Here is a 24507-nt window from a genome sequence, read left to right as displayed (position 1 = left end):
CGTAAACCCCCGCCTCTGTTCAAAGATGTTCGCTCACAGTGGACATAGATGGCTTCTTTCACTCCTCTTTCAAACCATCTGTCCTCTCTGTCCAAAATGTGAACATTGGCATCCTCGAAAGAGTGTCCTTTATCCTTAAGATGCAGATGGACTGCTGAGTCTTGTCCTGTGGAGGTGGCTCTTCTGTGTTGTGCCATGCGCTTGTGAAGTGGCTGTTTGGTCTCTCCAATGTAGAGGTCTGGGCATTCCTCGCTGCACTGTACAGGATACACTGTACAGCATACACCACATTGTTAAGTTTGTGTTTTGGCGTTTTGTCTTTCGGGTGAACCAGTTTCTGTCTGAGCGTGTTGCTGGGTCTGAAATGCAGCGGGATGTCATGCTTGGAAAATTTTTTCCTGAGTTTCTCTGATACACCGGCTACATAGGGGATGACAATGTTGTTGCGTCTGTCCTTCGGCTCAAGACTTTTGCACATTGCTGTGCAGCGATAAATCTGTGTAGTACTATTTTGTGTACGTACGTCTTTGTATTTCTTGTTATTATCCCCTGTTTAACTATGCACTGTGATGTGTACTCTATGTATGTTGTCAAACTTGTGCAGGCTAAGTGCATCAAAGTGATTTTAAAAATTAATGAGGGGGATTAAAGCATCTACATCTTAAAGCTCAACATTGTGTAGATGATGCAGAAATCTGCTCTCATTCTCTCTGACCCTCTCTGTCTCAGCCGTACACACACACACACACACACACACACACGCGCACACACACACACACACACACACACACACACACACACACACACACACACACACACACACACACACACACACACACAGGACATGATAAAAGTCACTTGAAATACAGAAGCTGGCCCTGGGCTGCATGAATAATGCAGCAGACTGGCACTCTCATAAACTTTATACCTCCTATTGCTCACACACACTCACCTCCCATGGCCAACACACTCCTCACACATCTCATTAAGTCCTGCTGTTGGACTGTTGAGCGACCTGATGAGATTCCTGCCATTTTTGACAAACACATTGCCATGCATGTGCTCTTGCTTATATATAATGTAGATTACTTCAAAAGCACTTCTTCTTGCAGTAAAAGTTAGGGGTTGAGTGTTGGAACAGATGGTAGCTGGGGACAGATGTTGAACTTTATCTTTAGAGAAGTTTTTAGTGGCCAGCTTGCATGATTCAGCAGCAAGATAAGAAAGTAAGTGTGTGTTGATAAAAAGTTTTCTTTTGTGTGTGTGTGTGTATAGTCTTTGTATTTCTTTTACTGTGAAGACACTTGGTAAGCACAAGAGCTTGTAAAGCACAGGCGGTGAAGTTTACTATATACTGCCATGAAGCAAAGTACAGTTTTTAGAAGGTTTTTTTTTTTTGTTGTTGCCAAGTTCTTCCTCTGTGTTTTGTCCCTCTTCTGATGTGAGTAGGAAGCTACCATGGCGAGATCATAGTGTGGAACAGCAGCACAGAAAAAGCTTTGAGGAAACTCCGGCCACATGACGAAGGGGAAGACTGCAAGAAGCAGCAAGGTGCCACTTTCAACGACAGCAGCTGCAAACACATTCAAACCGTCGTTTCTGTAATTATTATTAGACGTTAATTCTTCCAAAAATCTTTAAAACAAGGAGAAATTAAGTTAATTTTTTTGCCTGTTTCTGTTTGCTTTTTCTTCTGTTCCTCATTCTCAACTCTGACACTGTGGGTCGTTTCCCCACTTCTCACTTCTCAACGTGCTTTTGAATGACAGAGGACTCGGAGAGCTGCGATGCCATCACCAGACTGTTCTTCATTCCAGGACGCACATCTGTAACAGCTGCAGGTATAGATTGTGGACTCTTTAAAGTGTTATTTAAAGTAAGTCCTAAAAGATGTGGGAGGCTGTATGTTTGTGTAACGCTGTGGGGCAGCCTCAGCTCAGTATTAAATGTCAGCTGAGAGAGAGTGGAGAGAAAACTATTTTCACCCAAACAAATTCCGTATTTTGACTTTTCTAACTTTTCTCCTAACAATAAAGCCATCGCATTTGCAAATCAGCTAATTTCACCTACTTGCTGTGAGCCTCTTTAAGCATGCTTGCTGTAAAAGTGTTGTAGTTTGACGTGCCTGCAAAACCAAGAGCGGAAGCTGATGCAAACAATGAAGTAACTTTAAAGGCGTTCTACATTTTAAAATGCAGATCTGCTGAATATATGGCCTTGCATTTATTATTATTTTTTATTTTTTTAAGGATGTTTTACACAGATTGTGTGTCTGGTGTTTACATATTTCAAATACAGTAAGGCTGTGTGGAAATACTGTACAGCATTTGCACATCACTGATCCTTTGATGTAGCAAGTTTTCGATATTTGTAACTACTTTCCTGCCAAAGTTTACTTTCCTGTATTTATTTAAAAAATTCCCTGGTCCCTTGACTTTTTAAATCCATTTAGATTTATTCTTGCTGTTAAGTAGCTGCTGCTGCTTTGAGCTATAGCTGTTAGGTGCTTTAAAAACAAAAAAAACATGATCGGCCTCTGTGCCTGCTGCTGCTGCTCGGGTTTGCTGTAGCAATGAGGTATGTGGCTCTATTGATGATGTTAGTGGAGCAGTTTTTTCTATGGGTTGCCAGATCCAGGGAGAACTAAACAAAGGAAGCCCTGGCCATGTTTATTGTTGACCAAAAAAATCTCATTGTCAGTCAGAACTTGTACAGATTTCTTACTAATTCGACTATTTCAGTGCTTAATGAAATATGTTGCTGATCTTTTTTCTTTTTTCAGTATCATGGATGTTTGAGATTCCCACTTAGCAACAATATGAGCATTTTTAATCCATAATTGATTTTGATTACATTTTAGACCACATGGGTACACTCTAACTGACTTATTGTAACTCTGTTTGACTTTCTCCTATTGGTACTTGTGGTGTTGCTACCACAGCATGCGTTTTCTTTTTCAAATCTAGTCCAAACACACGTCTAAAATGACCGATGCCTCTGGTTATTGCAGCCATTTCTATTTCTGCATTTCCATCAGGCGCTGCAGATTTGGTGTCCTGCGGGGGTTCAGGTACGGTCAGGCTCTGGAGCACCCAGCACGCCCGTCTGGTAGGACAGTTCACGGCCCACGAAGGGGACCTGGGATCTATTGTAATAGCTGTCAGTCCCTGTGGAGAATATTTAACCACAGCTGACAGGGAAGGGACAGTCAAGATATGGGACGTGAAGGTGGGTTTGTGCACAATTTTGTATATTGTGGTGTTAAAAAAAAGGAGTAAAAAAGAGAAAATGACGGAAACTGATGAAAACAGAGCCCGAGGGTGGGACAGAGATCAAGAGGCAGACTTTAATAGACAGTGAAGAAAGAGTGGACCCTGAATATTTCCATTAAATCAAAGCGTGTTGTTCACTCTGAAAATGACAGCCCTGCCTGTCATTGTGAAGTCTCAGCAGCTTGCTGGAGTACAGTGAAGACAGTCAATCATTTAGAAAATCTCCCCTGATGGATTAGTGGAGAGAGGTAATGCCTCCATCCTCTTTATTTTTTTAAAAAAAATATTATTTTAAAGCAGTAGAGGCCATTAGAAATGGATGAGATTTGTAATTGATTCCTTTTTTAAACAAAAGATATTGTTTTTGTAGACCACCTCGATTAAAAGAGGAGTGATGAGGAGTCATCACATCATCAGTAATGTCATCCACGTCCACTGAGATTCAGTTCATCACACGAGAATGTCCCACGCGTTTGGTCACTGAAGAGTTTTCATACCTCAGAGAGGCCTTTCGACTTTTTGACTCTTGTTATGAAGACTTGGATCGTGCCGTCAGTATGAAGCATAGCTGCATCACTGTCATGCTCATAATCACAGTAAAAGAACACCCTCTCGGGTATTATTGCCACAATATTCAGAGCTCAACTCTCTGTCACAGTTTATAAGGGGATGAATTCAGATGGGTACGTCTCAATTGGCTTCCAGTTTAATTTATGGAGATTTATGTATATATAGTTGAAGCTGGGCAATCTCAGTGCTCTGGTGGAAATTCTGTCCCTTCGGCTAGTATTGAGCGCACCTCAGAATCAGCTGGATAACTAACATGATTGCACAGTACAGAGTTGTGCGCCCAGACATTTCTCAGGTCAGTCGCAGGTGTCACCTTAAAATGATGTGCAACTTAGTTAAATAAGTTTAAAGTATTTAAAGTAACTGAAAATAAATGTTTTGTGCTTAAATTGTAACTCTTAACACTGAACTTAAATCTTGTAGTTATTAGGTACCCTCAGTGTTATCTTATTGTAACACATGAAACTCCTCCTATCTGAAAAGGTTCTATAAATAATAATGTAATTATAATGTTGCCTAGCAACCACCTAAGAATGGATAAAATGATCCATTTGTAGCCTTTATGCAATATCATCACTTTATAAAAGCATTTCATTTCAGTTTCAACAGACCAAATATAAATGATTAAAATACCAAACTATGATTCACCAGGTGTATAAACTGTAACTTATACAGTGGGGCAAAAAAGTATTTAGTCAGCCACCGATTGTGCAAGTTCCCCCACTTAAAATGATGACAGAGGTCAGTAATTTGCACCAGAGGTACACTTCAACTGTGAGAGACAGAATGTGAAAAAAAAATCCATGAATTCACATGGTAGGATTTGTAAAGAATTTATTCGTAAATTAGGGTGGAAAATAAGTATTTGGTCACCTCAAACAAGGAAAATCTCTGGCTCTCACAGACCTGTAACGTCTTCTGTAAGAAGCTTTTCTGTCCCCCACTCGTTACCTGTATGAATGGCACCTGTTTGAACTCATCATCTGTATAAAAGACACCTGTCCACAGCCTCAAACAGTCAGACTCCAAACTCCGCCATGGCCAAGACCAAAGAGCTTTCGAAGGACACCAGGAAAAGTATTGTAGACCTGCACCAGACTGGGAAGAGTGAATCTACAATAGGCAAGCAGCTTGGTGTGAAAAAATCAACTGTGGGAGCAATCATCAGAAAATGGAAGACATACAAGACCACTGATAATCTCCCTCGATCTGGGGCTCCACGCAAGATCTCATCCCGTGGGGTCAAAATGATCATGAGAACGGTGAGCAAAGATCCCAGAACCACACGGGGGGACCTGGTGAATGACCTGCAGAGAGCTGGGACCAAAGTAACAAAGGTCACCATCAGTAACACACTACAACGGCAGGGAATCAAATCCCGCAGTGCCAGACGTGTTCCGCTGCTGAAGCCAGTGCATGTCCAGGCCCGTCTGAAGTTTGCCAGAGAGCACATGGATGATACAGCAGAGGATTGGGAGAATGTCATGTGGTCAGATGAAACCAAAGTAGAACTTTTTGGTATAAACTCAACTCGTCGTGTTTGGAGGAAGAAGAATACTGAGTTGCATCCCAAGAACACCATACCTACTGTGAAGCATGGGGGTGGAAACATCATGCTATGGGGCTGTTTTTCTGCCAAGGGGACAGGACGACTGATCCGTGTTAAGGACAGAATGAATGGGGCCATGTATCGTGAGATTTTGAGCCAAAACCTCCTTCCATCAGTGAGAACTTTGAAGATGAAACGAGGCTGGGTCTTCCAACATGACAATGATCCAAAACACACTGCCCGGGCAACAAAGGAGTGGCTCCGTAAGAAGCATTTGAAAGTCCTGGAGTGGCCTAGCCAGTCTCCAGACCTCAACCCCATAGAAAATCTGTGGCGGGAGTTGAAAGTCCGTGTTGCTCGGCGAAAGCCCCAAAACATCACTGCTCTCGAGAAGATCTGCATGGAGGAATGGGCCAAAATACCAGCTACTGTGTGTGCAAACCTGGTAAAGACCTATAGTAAACGTTTGACCTCTGTTATTGCCAACAAAGGTTATGTTACAAAGTATTGAGTTGTATTTTTGTTATTGACCAAATACTTATTTTCCACCCTGATTTACGAATAAATTCTTTACAAATCCTACCATGTGGATTCATGGATTTTTTTTTCACATTCTGTCTCTCACAGTTGAAGTGTACCTCTGGTGCAAATTACTGACCTCTGTCATCATTTTAGGTGGGGGAACTTGCACAATCGGTGGCTGACTAAATACTTTTTTGCCCCACTGTAAGTTACAGTTAACAGGTTATAAGTTTAGAGGTTTTATTTACTCTGCAAAACTAACAAGCCAAAGCAGTAAATGTCAGACATTGATTAAAAATGTACTTCATCTGCTTTAAGATGCCAATAGAGGCATTCATGGCCAGTTAGGTTACTACCAACCTTGGAAATGCTATCTGGGCCAAAGAGGACATCATTAGCTAATATGATTTTGTGGGTTATACAGGTTATCGTGGAAAAGTCACCTTTTACAGTGGGATCTCACTTTCATTGTACACTCCAGCTGCGGCAGCTCTGTCATTAAAAAGTTTACTCTTCAGGAGCCCCAGCTAAACATAGCCCTAAGTCTTTCTTTGAAAAAAGCATTCATCTCACTCTGTTATCTATGTTAAGCAAAAATATTCACAACACAAATCATCTCCAAAAAGTCAGATCTTTCCAGAATTTTACTGCACTGTAATATTAGCACTAACTAGCTTTTCTGCAGTGCAATATCAAGGATCTTCCTTTATTTCAGGCTTCTACATAAATCATCAGCTCGTGAGGTTTCATTCCATAGAATGCACAACACACTTCTCGCTCAGTCTTTTGGCATACTATAATCACCTATTATGTACTACATACAGTTTTATATGAATTAAGTACCTCAGTCTTTTAGTCATTTTTTATGTCTGCCTGCAAAATCTATGGTCACCAATAAAACACACAAGAAGTGGTAATGAGAGTGGTAAATCTGCCACTGTTGCCATTGTAACCTGCTGTGTGATTTGAGAAAACAGAAAGCTTAGCAACGGTAACTATGGGTGGCAAAGCTCAGCGGTTGTGTAATGATCTGTTCCTCTGTCCCTCAGTATTATTGCCTCACACCAGGTGAAGGAGTCAACAAAGAACTCCCAAAACTGCTATCTAGTTTCCATCCACACCTCGACCACGTGACTCACCTGGAGATGTGTTTACATGGCGATAAGCTCCTCCTCCTCTCGGCATCGTCAGACTGCAGTCTGGCTCTCAGTTACCTGCCTGGAGAGACCGTCGGTTTTTTCGGACAGGTAAACAAATGCACACAAGTGCAGCGTCTTGGGTTACGCAACACAACCTGCAAGTGTGTAATAAAGAGCTGGTCGGATGAAGATATTGTTCGGTGACACAGTGGCAGGCTAACGGCCTTATATCCTCACACTTGAAATGTAGAGATGTTCAGAAGGGCTCTGATAAAGCCTAACCTCCCTCTCTGCAGCATGCTGGTAGTTGTTAGCTTCCAGTTGACAAAATGAATGTGAAACCTACCATCAAGCCATGGTTAGGCGTGTGTGTGTCAAAAGAGACTCATGTGAAGTTAGCCTGCGGCGGTGTCTGCTGAGTGTTGCTTCATTTGAGTTTGCCTCAGGCCCACACACTCATTCAGTCGCACACACATTCACACAAATTCACTCCTATGATTTCATAAGAATACAAAGAACTGCACAGATGCATGAAAGCTAATACATTTACAGGCTCTCTACATTAAATTTCATGGTATGGAAATACGCTGCTTTCCCTAATATAATGTTTTTGAGGCAATAGAAAAAATTCAGTGCATAGTTCGTGTTGCTTTTTATACTTTAAGAAGTATTGTGCTACATTTTATTAATTCACGAAGCCTCATTAGATAACATTGTTCAGTATTTCTCAGGTTCTGCAAATAATACATATAATTTTACAGCCATGAGAAAATACAGACAATAACACAATTAATAATAATCCTGCAAACTCTAGTGTCAAAATCCAGAATACTCTTATCAATTCAGTGGAAAAGTCTTGGGGCTGCAAGGTCATCTTGCAACACAACACACTCGAATATTCTGCTCATCAGTGCTGTGCATGATCTGTAGAGTGATCCTTGGTGTTTGGAGAGACCTGGAACGCAACAGCCGCAACAGGAAGCGGAGCAGGACCAGAGTGACCGAGGAAGGCAAGAAAACACCGGACTAGAGATCACCTCTGGCAAGCAGCGAGACTAATGTTAACCAAGGACACGACTCTCCGGCAGAGCGAGGACAACTCGGGATAAAGGATCAGAAAAAGGCCAAAAGAGAAACTAAAGTGGTTGCAAGAGGAACTTTATTTAGCTGATTTGAGTTCTACATGATTACAGTTGTTTTATTCCTGGACTGAATAAGTACTTGAAAGAATGAATAGTTTGCTTACTTTAAAAAAATACACTGTAATGGTTTCGCTAAAGAAACTACAACATGTGTGCCAAATGAGTAGAAGAAAAATAAAAACACTACTGAATTGTAGCGTTTGGGCATTTTATTTTTATCCCTTAGGATTGTGTAGTGTGTGACAGTAAGTCGTCATGAATGCGTTTCATATCTGCAAAGAATGAAAACATTTAGATTGCTCCCAGTTCTGTGATTTTTATCACCAATAATGCTTAGAAAAAGATACTTCGTGAGATTACAGTAATTATTTTTTTGAGGTTGTTCTGTGTTCTAATACAAAAGTCAGTAAGAGTCGAGACAGCATTTACTGGTGTTCTCAGAGTCACTCTTCCAGTCATTGCCAATGCAGATTTTTAGGCTTTATGTATTTGACACCATACTTTGATTTTGCTGTTGTTCTGTGTCTTGTAATCAAAAGTTCATGCCACTAATGCAGATGGGACTGACCTGGGAATGACTGCTTGTGTGAAATCAGAAAATCCATCCATCAGTCCATGCATCGATAACTGATGATGTAACCGCTGAACTAAACCTTAAAGAGGTTGCTGAGTGGATGCGTTTTTTTTTTGGTTGTTTTTGCCTCATTTTGCAGTGCATCTGACTGTATATTAATCATGTTCGTGTGTACAGTTTTTCACCCAGAAGCAGGCAGTTCATTAGTAACTGGCAGTAAACAAGGATAGAAGAGATGGCTCCCATCCTTTGCCTGACTGGCCTTTCTCTGGGGCACTTGTTCTTCTACAGCTTTTTACTTCTTTGTTCCAGAGTTTTGGGAAATTTTGCAGGGCAGCACAGCACATAGTACTGTCACTTCACAACAAGAAGGGGCCTTTCTGAGTGGAGTTGTGCATTGCATTGGCCTATGACAAGCCCCCCAACCCTGAACTGGATAAGTGGAAGAGGATGGATGGAAAGAAAGAAGAAATTAATTGTGCAGTTTTTTTGTTGTGGATGTATCTTGCACCTTAAAGCCTTTGCACGACCACCAGACTGAAGGCCTGTGTGCTTGAGATGCAGGCGCATAACAGAACAGAACCAGTCTTTAAGCTTGTTTTAAGGTAAATGCTCATCCCACATTGCTTTATTACTGAAGGTCAATCACCAGCAGACAGTCCAGACTCCGGGTACCTAAATATCCCTCTAATGAAATTACCATGCTGTCATATGTGAATCAGTGGTATTCTTTGCTCTCTGGTATGTGCTTTAGTAGCTTGCACTGAAGTAGAGAAAATTAAACCTGGGACATTGCCCACTCTGTGCCAGCTGTTATTTCACCCATCATCGAATCTCATTGACTTCCATTGCTCTCTGGCTGCCATGAAATACTTCCTGTGTGGACGCACCTTAAGAATCCTTTAGATGCTGCTCTTTAAGTCACAAAATAGCATCAGCAGGTAACAGTGTGTCTGACCAAAAGTATAAGGCTCTGTTAAAGCCATGGTTAGTACAATTTATATGGTTTCTGTGAATCAATCCATCCACCCATTCATCTTCTTCCACTTATCCAATTTAGGTAGCCTATCACGGCTGTCATTGAGTGAGAGGAGGCATACACCCTGGACAGGTCGCCAGTCTGTAACCGGGCTAACACAAAGAGACAGACAACCATTTACACCGATTCACATCAATTTATAGCAACCAGTTAACCTAAAAAGCTTTGGCCTTTGGACTGCAGGAGAAAGCTGGAGTACACGGAGAGAACCCACAAAGGTGCAGGGAGACAGAGAGGCCTCAGGCGGCTGGTGGATTAAAACCCAGGTGCTGTGAGGTGACTATTGTTGAGAGTTTATTAGAGGTCAGCTGAAGCAGTTTCACAGGGACATGTGTAATATTTAGATCTAATGAGAGAATGAAACCGATTACAATGTTTTTAATTCTTATAAGTTCGCAATTGATAATTTTATGACCAAGAGAATGTAAGCAATCAGAGGAATGATATATTATTAATCCACAGTGGAATAGTTTCTGCAGGATAATTAAAAGGTGGAGATGAGAGAATTTAAGGGTCTGCCTAAGCTCAAGGGCAAGTCAAATGACAAAGGACGCCACATTTTAAAAGGATGAGAACGCCCCCCCTCAAAAACCAAAAAACTTGAAAAGTGTGAAACTGTAGGAAAAGTGTCCAGTATGACTCTACAGGGGGAATCAATACTTGCCGTGTGAAGCTGCGTGTTTGTGAGAAAGTGTGTGTGTGTGTGTGTGTACAGTACTGAGCTCATCAGAAAAGTTTGTGTGGTTGATTTGGCGGAAGAGCCAATTGGCAAGTCTTAACTGGGCTACCATCCAGCTACTGGGCATGAGGTGAGGAGAGGGAATGGCTTCACTCCATCACCAGCTGAGTGTGTGCGTGTGTGCGCGTGACTAAATAGCCTCAGTCCATCAGAGAACCCATTCAGCAGTGAGCGAGCGTGTCAGGTCTGTTCCGCTCACTCCATCACCGCGTGCATGTGTGTGTTTGTGAGCAATACAGGAGTCATGGATATTGATGGAGTTGGGCGCTCAGTCTAATCTTTGCAGCAACACAAAGTACTCGGGTATCCACAGGAGAAATAAAACACGGTGCCCCCACCGACACACACTCAAGGAGGAAAGTGCAGGATTTATTCTTTGACTTTTACGTAGCCATAAAGATCACTTGAAATTATAACAAACCGGATTAAAAGAGTCAATATTCGGAGCCAGTCTAATAGCCAAACCAGGCTGTGAAATTTCAGTGTCGTTAAATTTAGTACCAACTTCGCAAACGTCCACGCGCGGGCAAACATGTGCACACGCGCCGTACACACACAATGCGAAGGTGGAAAAGCAATTACAAGCAGGAAGGTTGATTTTGATTTTAATTGGGAGCCCTCGCTGTGAGTTCCACCTGTTATTGTCGGTAGCCAGCAACCATAAATGTGGCGCTGTCAGTCCTGCATAACTCGTTCACTGAGTTTAATCGAAATTACTGTGGCCTAATCACCAGTTCCACCTCCAACTTTTTTTTAATGAATTAGTTGACCAGTTTTAGTGTGAGATTAATGGTAGTATCACGAGTTTTAGTATGAGCATGGCTGAATATCGATACTTCACCGTTAAGCTAATATACAGCTAATATACAACAAAAATAGTTTAAGTGTTTCCACAGTTAAACTGGAGGCTGCCAGCTTCATTTCATGTCCACTGTCCATATTTACATTAGCATCATCTTCCTCATCCTTGTCATTACCCCCCCCCAAACTCACCACCTCTCTAACTGATGATTGATTCTAATAAAGGAGCGCGAGGTCATTATTATTCCTGCTAGCTCTACAGAACACACATACACACACGTGTTCACGCATTTTGGATAGTCGGAAATAGAAACAAAATGCACCCGAATGCAGTCACGCACTTAAAGACGGCGTGCTACATTACAGCCACCCCCCTTCGTCTTCATCTGCAATTCAAAGTAGGTCCAGCGTGCAAATGATGTGTGCTCAAAAAAATTCCCAATTAATTTTACTCAGTGTGTGTAAAATATGGGGCCACTGCACAAGTGTTCTGCGTTGAAAGAGTGGAGTTAAATTACTAGAAAGTGGGCTGATGATGCTGGCCTGCCACTGCATACCCCTGAGCGTATGGCAGTGTTAGCATTTCAAATTGAGTTACACGCTAAACAAGCAAAGCAGTGTGCGAGTGCTAACTCATCTGTTTATAGCAGGGCCTGCCTTGTTTGTTCTCTTTATGTCTGTGTGTGTTTGGGTACAGATGAGTGTGTATGTGTGTATCTGCTTCTGATTCTTTGTCTTAGTAATATGAAATCAAATTACATTCTTCTATATACGTGTGTGTGTATTAGAGAAAGTGTGTGGAGGTTTCTGTGTGTCCTTTTCTTTGTTCCTCTTTTTCAGGAGTTTGTCTATGGGGCTAAACACTCATCATGTAAATCAGTGAGCTATTAGGGGAGCTGGCTCCTCTTTCCTCTGCTTTCTTATGAAGATGAATAAGAACCAAGCCAGTGATAAAGGAGAGGAGAGGAAATGAAATGAACTCTGTGATTAAAGTGCTCTGCTATTTGGGCCTCTTGGTGCAGTATTCTTATCTTACGTGTGTGTGTATGTGTGTGTGTGCGTATTCACATAATTTGCATGCCTTTCAGCTCCAGCTTATTTTAATTTAGTAGTTTCAGTCATTTGGTTGTTTTTTCCCCCCTTTTTAAAGCTGATGTTTAAGTTGTGAAGACATCAGGCGTGAATCTTCATACATTGTGCCGTCATGCAAAAGTTCCTGCAAGTTGTGAAACCATTAAACTGCTATTCTGCAAGATCCATCATATATTGGCTTCAGAGAATGAACTTCACTTATATGAGGTTATACGTGACTTATGGTTATTGCAAATGTACAGTTTATCATATGCACGAGTGCACGTGCACATGCATGTATATGACTTTAATTGGCCTGAAGCACCCAGGCTTGTAATATTGCCCTATCTGTTTCATGCTGTCTAAATCTCTGTTCATATACTTTTTTTTTTTAAAGATAACTTCATTTGTATGTATGAGTTTAGTGGCAGGTGAATTAGTTTGGTGCTGCTTGCACATTGCAGCTCAGGTTGCCTGATTGCAGCATAATTACCATAAATCAAATTTACATTTGTCATGTAATTAAGTTCTCATTTTGGTATTGCCTAGTTAATTTTAGCGTCCACCATGAATAAAATTTATTTTCATACAGATTAATAATTGGAACGCACACTCGCGTGTTGGTCCCCTGAATGTGTCAGGGGAGTTATCATAATAATTGTGAGTGTAACTATTTAACAATTAAGATGCAGTATACAGTATCACTCCTCATTTTTCTTTATACAGCTCCACACTCCTTCATCAGTTTGTGTCGCACTTTCCACAGTTTCGCAACTTGCAGTCATTTGCTGCCGTTTGCAGCCAAGTGTGTGTAAGTTTTCCATACAAACTATGAGCAAGCAAGCAAAACAGTCATGTGGAGGTTATCAGTGCAGCACCGAATAACTCATTTCACATTAGCGACAGCCAGCAATCTCCTGAAACCACTCCTCACCAACTGGTCAGGGAATACACACTTTCCTGTAGCGACCAGCCGTTGCCTCTGCCTGGTCTCTAGGCCTGCGTGAGTGTGTCTTCAGCGTGTTAGGGAATGCACATTTTCCCAGTGGTTGCCAGATGGTCGCTAACTGGTCTCGAGGCCCGTGTGACTGAGGCCTTACTAAAAGTTAACATGAGCGTGTTGGTCGTGTCTCATTTGTATTGTTTTTGTTTTGTTTAATTGGCTTCAAAATTTGAGGAAAGAACAACAAACAAAGCACCTGTTATTGAAGCAGGCAATAAGATGATTAGATTGCCGTAACTGGCTATGGATGCATTCTGAGCTGTGAAATTATGAAGTCAGACAACCCACAGCTCATTTGAATGTGACCTTTTGGGAAAGTGGGAGGAACATGGGGAGAACATGCAAACTCCACTCAGGGCAGATGGTGGATTCAAACCCTGCACATTCTCGCTGTGAGGGAGCAGTGCTAACCAGCTTGCCACTGCGCTGCCCTGATTCAAGCTCATTATTGTCATTTTTAATAATTATTGCTGCTATTTTTTATTTGTTTATTTATTTATTTTTTACATCAGCCGACCTTTGATAAAACCAGCTGTGGGGTCCTGAGGTGCACAGCACAATATTAGCAAAATATATTTGTGACTGTGACACCTCAAGATGCCACTAATAACCCACTCACCTCCCTTGTCGGGTTCCTCGTAACATTTATTGAGGATGTTGCCTGAGTGCGTTTTTAATTGCATTTTAAGCACCGCCGCACTTGTAAAGATGCAAATGGCTGGATATCGTTTTTTTATGAGAGCGAACCGAGTGAAGGAAATGGCAAAAAAACAGAGAGTGAAGTTTTACCGCGCTACAGGCTATTCAGCCCGTTCTAGCATGTTGTGTGCAAGAACGACAGCATCATGAATTATTCAAAATGCCGTTGTGTGCTGCCTTACTGTCCTCTTGAGAGGAGAAAGGCATGGGGCTGTGGTCAGTGTGTCTATACATGCTTCATGTTTAGTGCTGCAAATGAAAGCTGAGCCATTCTTCGAAGACAGGAAGCCAAAACGCAAGATTTAGATGAAAACCATCTATCACTGTGCTTTAGAAAACTCAGCCCAAAGGAGCCGGATTTAAGTGTTTTCTGTGCATACTTGTGCATCTGTGCATCTTGACTAAATCAGTGCAGGAACATTTGACTTGGAGCAGGATGATGCATGCTATCAGAATGCTAAGCAGCACTTTTAAACAGTCTTAATGTTGCGAAGTTGTACAGCAATAAATTCAGTTTGACACTGTGCACTGCTTCCCTGGGCTAAGGCTGCCACTGATGATCAGGTATACGCAGACTTTGGGTGTAAATACTGATGCCCTCGCTTGCAAATGCAGGTTTCTTCTCCACTTTATCTCCCCTGCTCTGTCCATCTGTAGCAGAGGGAAGGGATATGGAGAGAGGACGATGAAAGAAAGTAACGAGAGAATTTGTGTAGAATGGGGGGGGGAAGGACAAAGGAAATTTAAAAAAAAGAAATCGAAGGAAACAAGTAAAGGAGAGGCCAACGCGAAGGGAAGCAAGGGGCGAAAGAACTGACAAGAGGATGAAAAGAAGAGTAGACAGAATCAGTAGATGAAGAGAGGAAGCGGGCAAGAGTTCAGTGGTGATAGAAATGGATAAAATATAGAGGTAAAGGAGATGTGAAAGTGCAGGGTTTGGACAGAAGTGTAAAAGAGAAATTGAAGATAAACAGCAGGAAAGATATGGAACAGGTGAGGGAAGTGTGAGGCGGTGAGATGACTAGACAACGGAGTATAAGAACAGTAAAGGTGAAGAGGAGAAATCTGTCACATCCACTTGAAGTTCATATCATGCTCCCGGTTTCTGGGTTAACCTAATCCACATCAGCTCGAAAACCTCCACAGCAACCTTCACATGTCTGTTGTCTTCAACTCATTTTTCCTTCTCTTTTTCCCTCTTTATTTTTGTCTCTCCACAAGACACGGCTTTGAGCTTCTTATCTAGCATGCTGAAACACTTTCAAACATCTTTCCAGTTGGTGCGAATGCTAAATTGGTCCCAATGGTTGCAGATGATCAAAAATATAAAAGATTCAAAGTTCTTAAAAAACTGCGGTTACATAGCCTGGAAGCTGCTGCGTTTGATGCTGATGTCTGTGCTCACATCACCGAGCAGTCTATATAATATTAATCCTGATAAGCTGCACAATGTAAAGGTAAGGAGCTGCGTGCACGTAGTGTAACTGTAGTGCCTGAATTCTTTGCACACACCTGCATGCAAACAGCCAGCAGTAAAGGTGTCACACAGTTTAGGCAGTTCAGAGGGGAGAATATGACATTAATATTCATATATAACTATTCTAGTACCACAGCAATACGGCACAGTTCTCCTTAAGGTCACAGCAAGCTCTTCAAAGCAAATGGATTTGTAAGTACTTTAACATATTTCATAAAGCTCTTTAAAAAGCCTGTTTGTGTGTGCGTGTGTGTGCACTCACGCAGTCCATATTGTCCTTTCTGAATAATAAAACCCTTTAACCGAGCCCCTCCCGTGTGGATATCTATAGAATACCTCATCTGAAACTGGAGAAACAGACATGCTCTACGCACATTTAAACTGCTGTGGGCTGCTGGCTTAACTCCCTTCCTTTGCTAGAGGCTCTTCCAGCACGGTCGCTCCCTTGTGTGTTAGCCCAGAACCTGGTGTGACAGTTTGGCCCCATGGTTACGTCCCCATAGCTGATATCCCCTAATAATCTTCCATTCAGCCATTAACTGGAAGCACGTGGCTGTCATGAATGTGTGCGCTTGTGGATCTGTGTGTGTGTGTGTGTGTAGCGATACAGATAAGAGGAACGACGTGTTGTGTGACGGCACGTAAGACTAATCACAAATATGCAGTATTCACAGATTTTAACTGGGATTTAAATTTTTTATATGACTGAAATATTGAAGCACCTCCACCTGCCTGCAGCATATATATTCTCCAACCTCTCCTCACCTCCTGTTCAAGGGTTTTTTTTGTTTTTTAAAAATTCTGGACAGGTCTTCAGATTTCTCTTTATATATCTCTTTAACCCCCCACCCCCACCCCATCTCCTTCCTCCTGTGCCTTCACTCTTCCCTGTCCTCTTTCTTCCCTCCATATCCCGTCTATCATTGCTGCCTTCCGTGACTTAAGTAATCTCTCTCTTTACTGTGTCCACCCATTCTCTCTCATCTTCTATCCATCATTTCAATCTATTCTCCTGCTGCAGCTTGTTTCATTCTCTCTGTTCCTATCAGCCCCCCTACCCGGCACCTTTTTTCTCCTCCTCTCTCCCTTGTCCATACATCTGTTGCCCTCTCTCTCTCTCTCTCTCTCTCTCTCTCTCTCTCTCTCTCACAAACACACACACCTTCTTTTTGTCTCTCTCCATCGCGCCCTCTCTCGCTGTCTGTTCTTCCATGAAATTAAAGCGCTCTAAGCTGCTGTTTAATCAGAGCCTGTTTGGGAAAGTGCTGCGATGACAGAAACCGTCCATCCCCAAGTGCTGTGTCTATGTATGCATGTGTGTGCTATATACTGTATGTGTGTGTGTGTGTGCGCGCACGCGTCTTCGTGAACATAATTCCAGATAATAAATAAAGATGAAAAGCAGAAGGATGCGTGTGTCTGAATTCCAGCCGGGTTTGTTTGGGTGAACGTGTATGTGTGGCGAAAGATATGTGCTAGATGGCCGTTAATCCATAAATAATCAGCATTAGCAGGTGGTGTAGCCTGATAAAGGGATGATTAACTAAAAATCAGGTAGTATGTTTACTGTGTGGGTTGAATAAATGATCAACAAAGCCAATTAAATACAGTTCCACAGTGCAAAACAGCAGTTAACAGTAGTTGACTGATTTACATGGATGATATGAGGAGGGGAAAAAAAAGAGGGGGGGGGGGGGGGGGGGGGGGGTCTGATACCACTGTTGACTGTTAATTGTAACCAGGAGGTAACCGGCACAGCTTAGCATGGCGATTGGTAGGCGGCAGCAGCTATCCACAAACAAAATCCTTACCACTTCTTCAAAGTGCAAAAAGGTTTGCAGGTTTTTTGGAACTTGCAGTTGTGCATTTTGCAACTTTTACTGCAATTAATTATAAGCAGTCAACGCATAAATAATGAACCTTGTCAGCCAAGAAATACTTCCACTATGCAGTTCTATCCTAAATTCAAAAAATGTTGTTTTTACAGTTTTGTTTCCTTATATCTTAAACTTACAGGGTAAAATGTGTAAAACAGTGGGGCCAAAGGCACTAGTAGGTGGATTTGGAGACTCTGAAGAGTGCCAGGATAGCTATTTCCCCCTGCTTTCAGTCTTTGCATTAATCTTAGCTAAAGCCTTCTGTGCTGTTGGCTCAGATAAACTGCAGGGATGGGTTAGGTGTGTATTCACATTGTGTTCATGCAAGTCTTTGCATTTCAAAAAAATATCTTTAAATGCATCTACAGTGGAGCGAATGTTCAAGAGCATTACAAAATGTGCAAAACCGGTAAAAAAATGGATGGGAACAAACAGCTGCATCAAACAGATAGACAATACATTAGTTACATGCTGTTGCTATGTGGACACAGCATATGGTCTGACCATAGTTATGCAAAGGGGCATACCTAGCCACCGAGGCGTGGAAGCAGGCGTACATGATCAACGTTTCTTGCTGGTCACCCACATCATCTGAGATTTATTTCTTTCCAAAACAGAATTCTGCACCTTTCCTCTCAACGAAGCACTTTGCAAGACGGGACGAAATGAAACATTATCAACGTGATTACGACAAACACATTTTGGCAAACAAATGTCATGTCGTTTGTAATATATACGCAGCCCCCTTTCCCAGAACAATCTGCTTCCTGAGAGTGGTGAACACTCCCCTCCCCGGCCCGCAGTCAACACGCTCAGTGCATAAAATCACAATGATAGCTGTGATAGAGCCAACAGCCATTCTTCATCACTATGTTCCAATCAATCCGGGATGTGTTCCACACACGACCTGGAGATGGCAGTGGAGTTACAGCTCAGTGATGGACTGCTAGTACTGTGTGCGCGTGCTTATGCTCAGGTGTGTATTTGTGGCTGCAAAAAAATACGCTGGTGTGTGTGATAAAGAGAGAGAGAAGGTGCACAGGAGCGATCAAGAAGGAAAAAAAAACCACCAGTGAAAGGAATTTTACCTGTGCTCCCACGCACATTGTTTTACAGACATTGGAGGGGAAAAATTGTCTATTCTAAATCTTGTTCATGCCACCATTTGTCTCTATAATCCATGGCAGAACAATAGGCTGATGTGATCAAACAGTATCCGCTTGTTCCCTGGTTATTAAACGTCATGTCTGACCCAGATTTCCACACAGCAGTTACTGTCACACTCACTCTTTCCTCGAGTTGGATAGCTATAATAAAATTGAGTAACATAAAAAAGGAATGACACGCAATTTTATTTCGCTGTGGCTTTAACAAGGCAGCCAGTGTTACTGTCAAACCTTCTACTCAAACCAAAATGAGCAATTTATCATTGTCCAATAGGGGATTGTGGTTCACTCCATTCGTTCTACTGGCTTTCTAAGCACATTCTACCTGGTTGTCTTTGTTTTTTGCCTGCCTGCCTCCTGTTATCACCAGTTGCTTTTGATCTTTTTCAGCAGATGTGACTCTTGCTTTTTCCTGACATATCTCTTCTTTTACAGCCTTGCTTTCACTCATGCGGCTCACTTTGACTGCACAGTATCCATACTTTCTGTGCAGAAAACGTGCGAACGTGACCGTCTGAATATGTGACACACAGCCATCGGCTTTAAGCGGCTTCACGTGATAAAGAGCCACTCACGTGCGTTCCTTGGTGCTCTTCTCTTTTCTGTGCCTTCAGGTCCCGCACCTCATCCATCTCCCCCCCTCTCTTCCTCCTTTCCACACTCAACCTCTCAATTTCTCAGTTGGCCTTTGCGTCCAGCCCTCTGGCCTCTCTCCCCTCTGCCACGGCTCTCATTACCTCTCTGTGTCTTCCTCAATGACATCTAGTGACTAGCTATCAGATCTTGACACTTTGATACCCTCCTACTGCTCTGTTGTGCTCTTCTTGCTTTCACTCTTTGTCACTCACTCTGTCTCCTCCCCTTTTGTTCTTCCTTTCTAATTTCCTATCGATCTTTCAATCCATACATCCCATCACTGTATGTTGGTAAAGCTATGCAAGACAAATAGTCTTATCACCTGTTATGGTCACTGAATGTTCATGATTCTTAGATAGATACAGCACACTGGTCTAGAGCACGCATGCCACATACTTTACCATATTCATATTTCTGAGAGAGAGAGACAGTCATTTTCCCATGCACATGCACACACACACACTGCATGGACACTAATCACTCACCCACTGGGACCTTCAGCCGCAAGTCACAAGAGGATGAAGACCTCATTATATTCAATATACTGGACTCTCTTTATGATGTCAAGGATCTGCACATGTACTGTATTCCTGTCCATGCTTCTCATATCACTGTGGCCTATAGTGATGGTGCTAATCCTCTTCTGCTGCTCTTGCCTATCTGCCTCCTCCTCATCTAGCCCACGTCTCTTAGATTGGCATGTCCACCGAGTAAGTCTCTTTACAGCCGTGGCCTAAAAGAGGTTTTTTTCTCCCAGTGATGAGAACCTCAGAAAGAAGGAATATCATTATTTTCAGAAGGACCTGCTTTTGGATGTTCCACACAACTGTGAGAATAAATGATTGTTTCAGCCCTTGAAATAGCTCTTACCAGATGTTAACAATATCTTGGGTTTTAATGATGGAGCTGTGAGATGATGTGAGTTTTATCATAAAATGCAGGATCCTGTCTGCACTTTTGATTGGCTTTGTTTTAAAGTGCAAAATCTCTAAACGAATAGCATCATTGGCATGTGCAGTCAAATATATATATGAGTAAACAGTTACTTTAATACTTGTGTATTCACTGAGAATAACAGGCTGAAGAGTACTTCCCTGCAGAGAAATCCTGGCGTGTTACTGAGAGAATCTGTTGTAGAAAAAGAAGATCCTGAACCAGCTTGTTTGTGATCCCAAACCTTGAATTCCAACACTTCTACAACCTTTGCCTCAAGATTATGTTACTCATCCAGTTGTAAAAACACCTGTGAACATTCAATAGTAATAGTATTGAGTCCAACGCATTTCATAGTCCATGACAGAATATAATACATTCTGTGGACAGACGAGACAATAGTTGGACTTTTATAAAAGGTTTGAGTCCTGTTACATCTGATGACCTCCTGAAGTGACTTTGAATGTGGCATGGTTTAGTTAGTATTTCAGAAACTGCTACTGGGATTTTACCAACAGCTATCTCTGTGGTTTACAGACAATAGTCCGAAAATGAGTGAGTCCAGTGAGTGGCAGTTCTCCAAAGAGTTGCGAAACTGCTTTAACCCGATAGCAAGGCAACAGTAACTCAAATAACCACTTGTTACAATTGAGATATGCAGAACGGCATCTCAGAATGCACAAGTCTTGAAATATACATAGCACAGGAGCAGAAGACCACTCCTGTCAGCTAAAAACAGAAAACTGAGGCTTAAACTCACTCACCAAATCTGGAAATTAGCAAGAAATTGGAAAACTACTGCCTGGCCTGATGAGCCTTGATTTTTTCTGGGACATTTCGATGGCAGGGTCCAAAGTTTTTGTAAACAACATGAAATCATGGATTCATACTGCTTTGCATGAATGGTTGGTGTTGTAATGATCTGGGGGATATTTTTTGGGCATAATTTAGGCCACAGCCTACCTGACCAAGTCTATCCCTTTATCACCACAGTGTACCCATTGTCTGATTGCAGCATCCAGCAGAATAATTAATCATAGCACAAAGTTCATCTGAAATTTTTTCTCGAGTTCACCGCACTGTGGTGGAACTTTAAGACTCACATGATGGATGTGCAGGTGACAGATCTGTGTGATGCAGGTGTGTGATGCTGTCATGTCATGGACCCAAATCTCTGAGGAATGTTTCCAGCACCTTGCTGAATCTATGCTGCAACAAGCAAAAGATGATCCAACCGGGTTAGGAGGTTAGTTGAATCAATCTTGGTTGACTTAAGGTAATACACCCTATATTCTTTTCAGTTTTGAGACTGCTGCGCTGATTTGGTCAGACAATTTCAGGTCAGGATTGAGCGAGCATAAGGCTAAAGTTTTCTATACTGTAAATTTTTAGTGAGGGGCAACACAGGGACTTAGTTATTGAGGCCGACAGCGTCCGAGTGTTACAGCAAGAAAGTCCTACGGATGTTCTCCTGTGATCTGGTTTCCTCCCACAGTTCAAAAACATGCAGATCAGGTAAAATAGAAGATGTGCCTGGTGTTAATCCTATGATAGACTGGTGACCTTCTTTCCATTTGTGAATACAGGGATAGTCTTCATCCCTCTGTGACTCTGAATAGGAATAGGCAGGTATAGAAGATGAATGGATGAAAGCTGCCAAACACTTTTTCAAGGTTATTTAACAATTTCTCCATTATTTCATCAATATACTTGTAGGATTATCTACAAACCTCCTGTGCATGCCAGGAGCCCCACACAAAAAAGTGTGTGTTGGTTCTGGCTGGCTGGCTGACTACATTCTTTCTCTCCATGTTTCCAACCATAGCCAAACATTCAATATATATATCCAGCATGGGCCTGCTGAGGAAGGTTTAACCCAGCAGATGACATTCAGTACAGTGCCTTAATCATTGCCTCCTAATGAATTAAATAGCCCTGACATTTCACAGCACAGTGCTTGTCCTTTTCCTGCAACTGCTCTGGTGTTGTAGCCCTCCTTGCATTCATTCTGTTGCTCTCTCATTACTTCTCCTGCATTGCTTTTCCATGTGCCTTTTGGCCTCTTGCTTTGTCCCCTTCTCTACCTGCTCCCTTCAGCTCTATGCACCTCACCCCCCCCCCCCCCACCCCCCCCCACTCCTGCTTTCTCTTCCTCTCATCCGTCCACTCATCGGTATGCCACTGCACACCCTGCTGTCTGTGCCGGCAGAGCTGAGAGAGAACGGGAGAGGGAGGGAGTCACTGTTTAGCAGCCGAGACAGGATCCAGCTGGAGGGTCACGACCCTAAATGACCATCCCCTCACACACACACAAAGGCACGTGTACAATAAGTCATACACCCACACTTTCCTGATGGCAGGAGCAATAGGTCATATGCCAACAATGTAGGAAGAGGGAAACAGACAAAAGGAGGGAGTACAAGCAAACGAGAGAGAAAGGATTTAGGAATGAGGTGGAGGTGTGCTAAACCATAATTGTCCTGTGGTTTGGAAAAGGACGGCATGGTAGGATAAAGACGCAAGGAAAAAAGAAAAAGTAAAGGTGGAGGAATTGCTTGCTGTAGACGAGTCAAATATTTTCTATTGTCCTGGAATACAAATGAGGCTGGATGAATGCCTGGCTGTACTGTTACGGGCAAGAGCATCTCAAAGGCATATAATGATAATGACAATCAATAATACAGTTATTATTTTAAAAAGGCAGACGCATCACATGTAGAATTTCACTTTATTAATACAAGATTTTTCTGTTCTGATGCACAGTTGGTGCTGCTGATCCTTTATAGGCTACACATATATTACCTGTGGTATGTATGCTGTAATATGTACTCTATTTTTAAAGTTGCAAAAGCACTAAAACTCCGTGTTTTTAACCTGGCATTTAACCTTCTTGTTAGTAACATTGTAATGTTAGAACTCCATCAGGTTTGTATTTTACATGTAGCAATGTAATAAGTGGCTACATAGTGACTTATGTTTCTTGCTTACAAATAAGCACTCTTGCGGGGACACAAACTATATTCCTCACTTTGGTCTTACCAAATTCAACCCAGCACATTTATCTTATGGGCTAATGGGAAATTATTTTGCTTCTGATCTCTAATGCTTGTCAACATGAAATATTTAAACATCATCGTCTTTGGATTACTAAAGACAACTCCAAAGTCAGCTAAAAAAAAAAATAAAAAAAATAACGAGGGTTCAAAGCTCTAATCAGTGCTATAAAATTTTATCTTGATGCTTTAAGGATTTTAATTAGACGGGAATTCCCACTACCCATGATTATCAAAGCAATAGGGGAATTTGCTGCCTTTGAATCCAATGCTTATTCCCGGAACAAACAAAAGCACATACACACGGCTAATTCATTTTTTTTTAAATATATCAAACGGGGAAAAAGTTAACCAAAACACAAACAAACACGGATATACGGAGCAAAAGCGCCTCCAGGAAACTCACCCGCCGTCAACCTATCGCGAGACAGGCGTAAGTTGCTATAGTAACCTAACAGAAACATTTCGACTACAGAAGAGAAGCGCTCCTGACGAAAACCTGCAATAAATGTCATGTAAATGTGACCTTTTGGCTTAACAACTAAAAAAAAAAGGTTGATAAATTATCAGAAGCAGATTACTCTAAAAAGAACCGCGGAGCGATTTGGGTAAGTTTCATATTCTCAGCAGCCTGTGAAGTTTAAGTTAGCCTGTTCTACAGTTACCGTCACATGCCACATGAGCTTCACGGTTACTGTCTTAATATTAAATAAACCGGTCTCACAGTAGACATTTTGTCTCGTAGGAAAAGCACAGGGGGGATTAAAAACATTAAGAGTTCCATTAATGACCCAGTAAGTTGTTCCGGTGAGCCAGCATGAAAAATACCAGAAGCTAATCTAATTAATGGGATTTAGTACACCTGCGCTTTTGCTGACACTACAAGAGAAAATGTGTGGTGTGAACAAATGCATTACTGTGTGTGCGTGTGTGTGTCATCTTTACTATACGGCTCGGAGGAGACAGTAAATTTAGCTTCATCCAGTCAAATGTCTCTCTCTAGACCAGCTACTCTCTGTTAAACCCTTTGTAAAAACTGTCGCTGTCTAACATGAGCTTACAGGAGCATACGTCATACCCTCGTAATGGTGACTGGATTGTTCCCACCCACCCCCCGCCTGCTGTCAAAATCCTATATGACTTCAACATTTTTTGCGAAGTGTTCAACACCTTTTTATTTATTTTTTATTATTATTATTACTATTATTATTATTGGTATTGAATTTACAGTCAAATCACATTTAA

At 41.9% G+C, this 24507-nt stretch overlaps 2 protein-coding genes across 6 annotated transcripts in view; both read left to right on the top strand.

The window, feature by feature from the left end:
• LOC101486437 (cilia- and flagella-associated protein 337) overlaps positions 1 to 8566 on the top strand; it is a 42033-nt gene extending 33467 nt beyond the window's left edge. The window contains exons 14-18 of the mRNA XM_076873579.1: positions 1450 to 1551; positions 1770 to 1841; positions 3038 to 3228; positions 6963 to 7160; positions 7983 to 8566. Coding sequence (XP_076729694.1) covers positions 1450 to 1551; positions 1770 to 1841; positions 3038 to 3228; positions 6963 to 7160; positions 7983 to 8111 — 692 coding nt within the window. The 3' untranslated portion in view covers positions 8112 to 8566. The remainder of the gene's footprint in view (positions 1 to 1449; positions 1552 to 1769; positions 1842 to 3037; positions 3229 to 6962; positions 7161 to 7982) is intronic.
• Positions 8567 to 23705: 15139 nt separating this feature from the next.
• The window catches only part of zbbx (zinc finger, B-box domain containing), a 72720-nt gene continuing 71918 nt past the window's right edge, over positions 23706 to 24507 (top strand). For all 5 annotated transcript variants that reach the window (XR_013101656.1, XM_023152818.3, XM_023152817.3 and 2 more), the window contains exon 1: positions 23706 to 23870. The gene's annotated coding sequence lies outside the window, so the exon portion shown is untranslated. The remainder of the gene's footprint in view (positions 23871 to 24507) is intronic.

The sequence above is a fragment of the Maylandia zebra genome, linkage group LG14 (genome assembly GCF_041146795.1).
Source record: "Maylandia zebra isolate NMK-2024a linkage group LG14, Mzebra_GT3a, whole genome shotgun sequence".
In the NCBI taxonomy this organism is placed as follows: domain Eukaryota; kingdom Metazoa; phylum Chordata; class Actinopteri; order Cichliformes; family Cichlidae; genus Maylandia; species Maylandia zebra.
The sequence above is the reverse complement of the archived record's forward strand: the minus strand, read 5'-3'. Positions and strand labels throughout refer to the sequence as shown.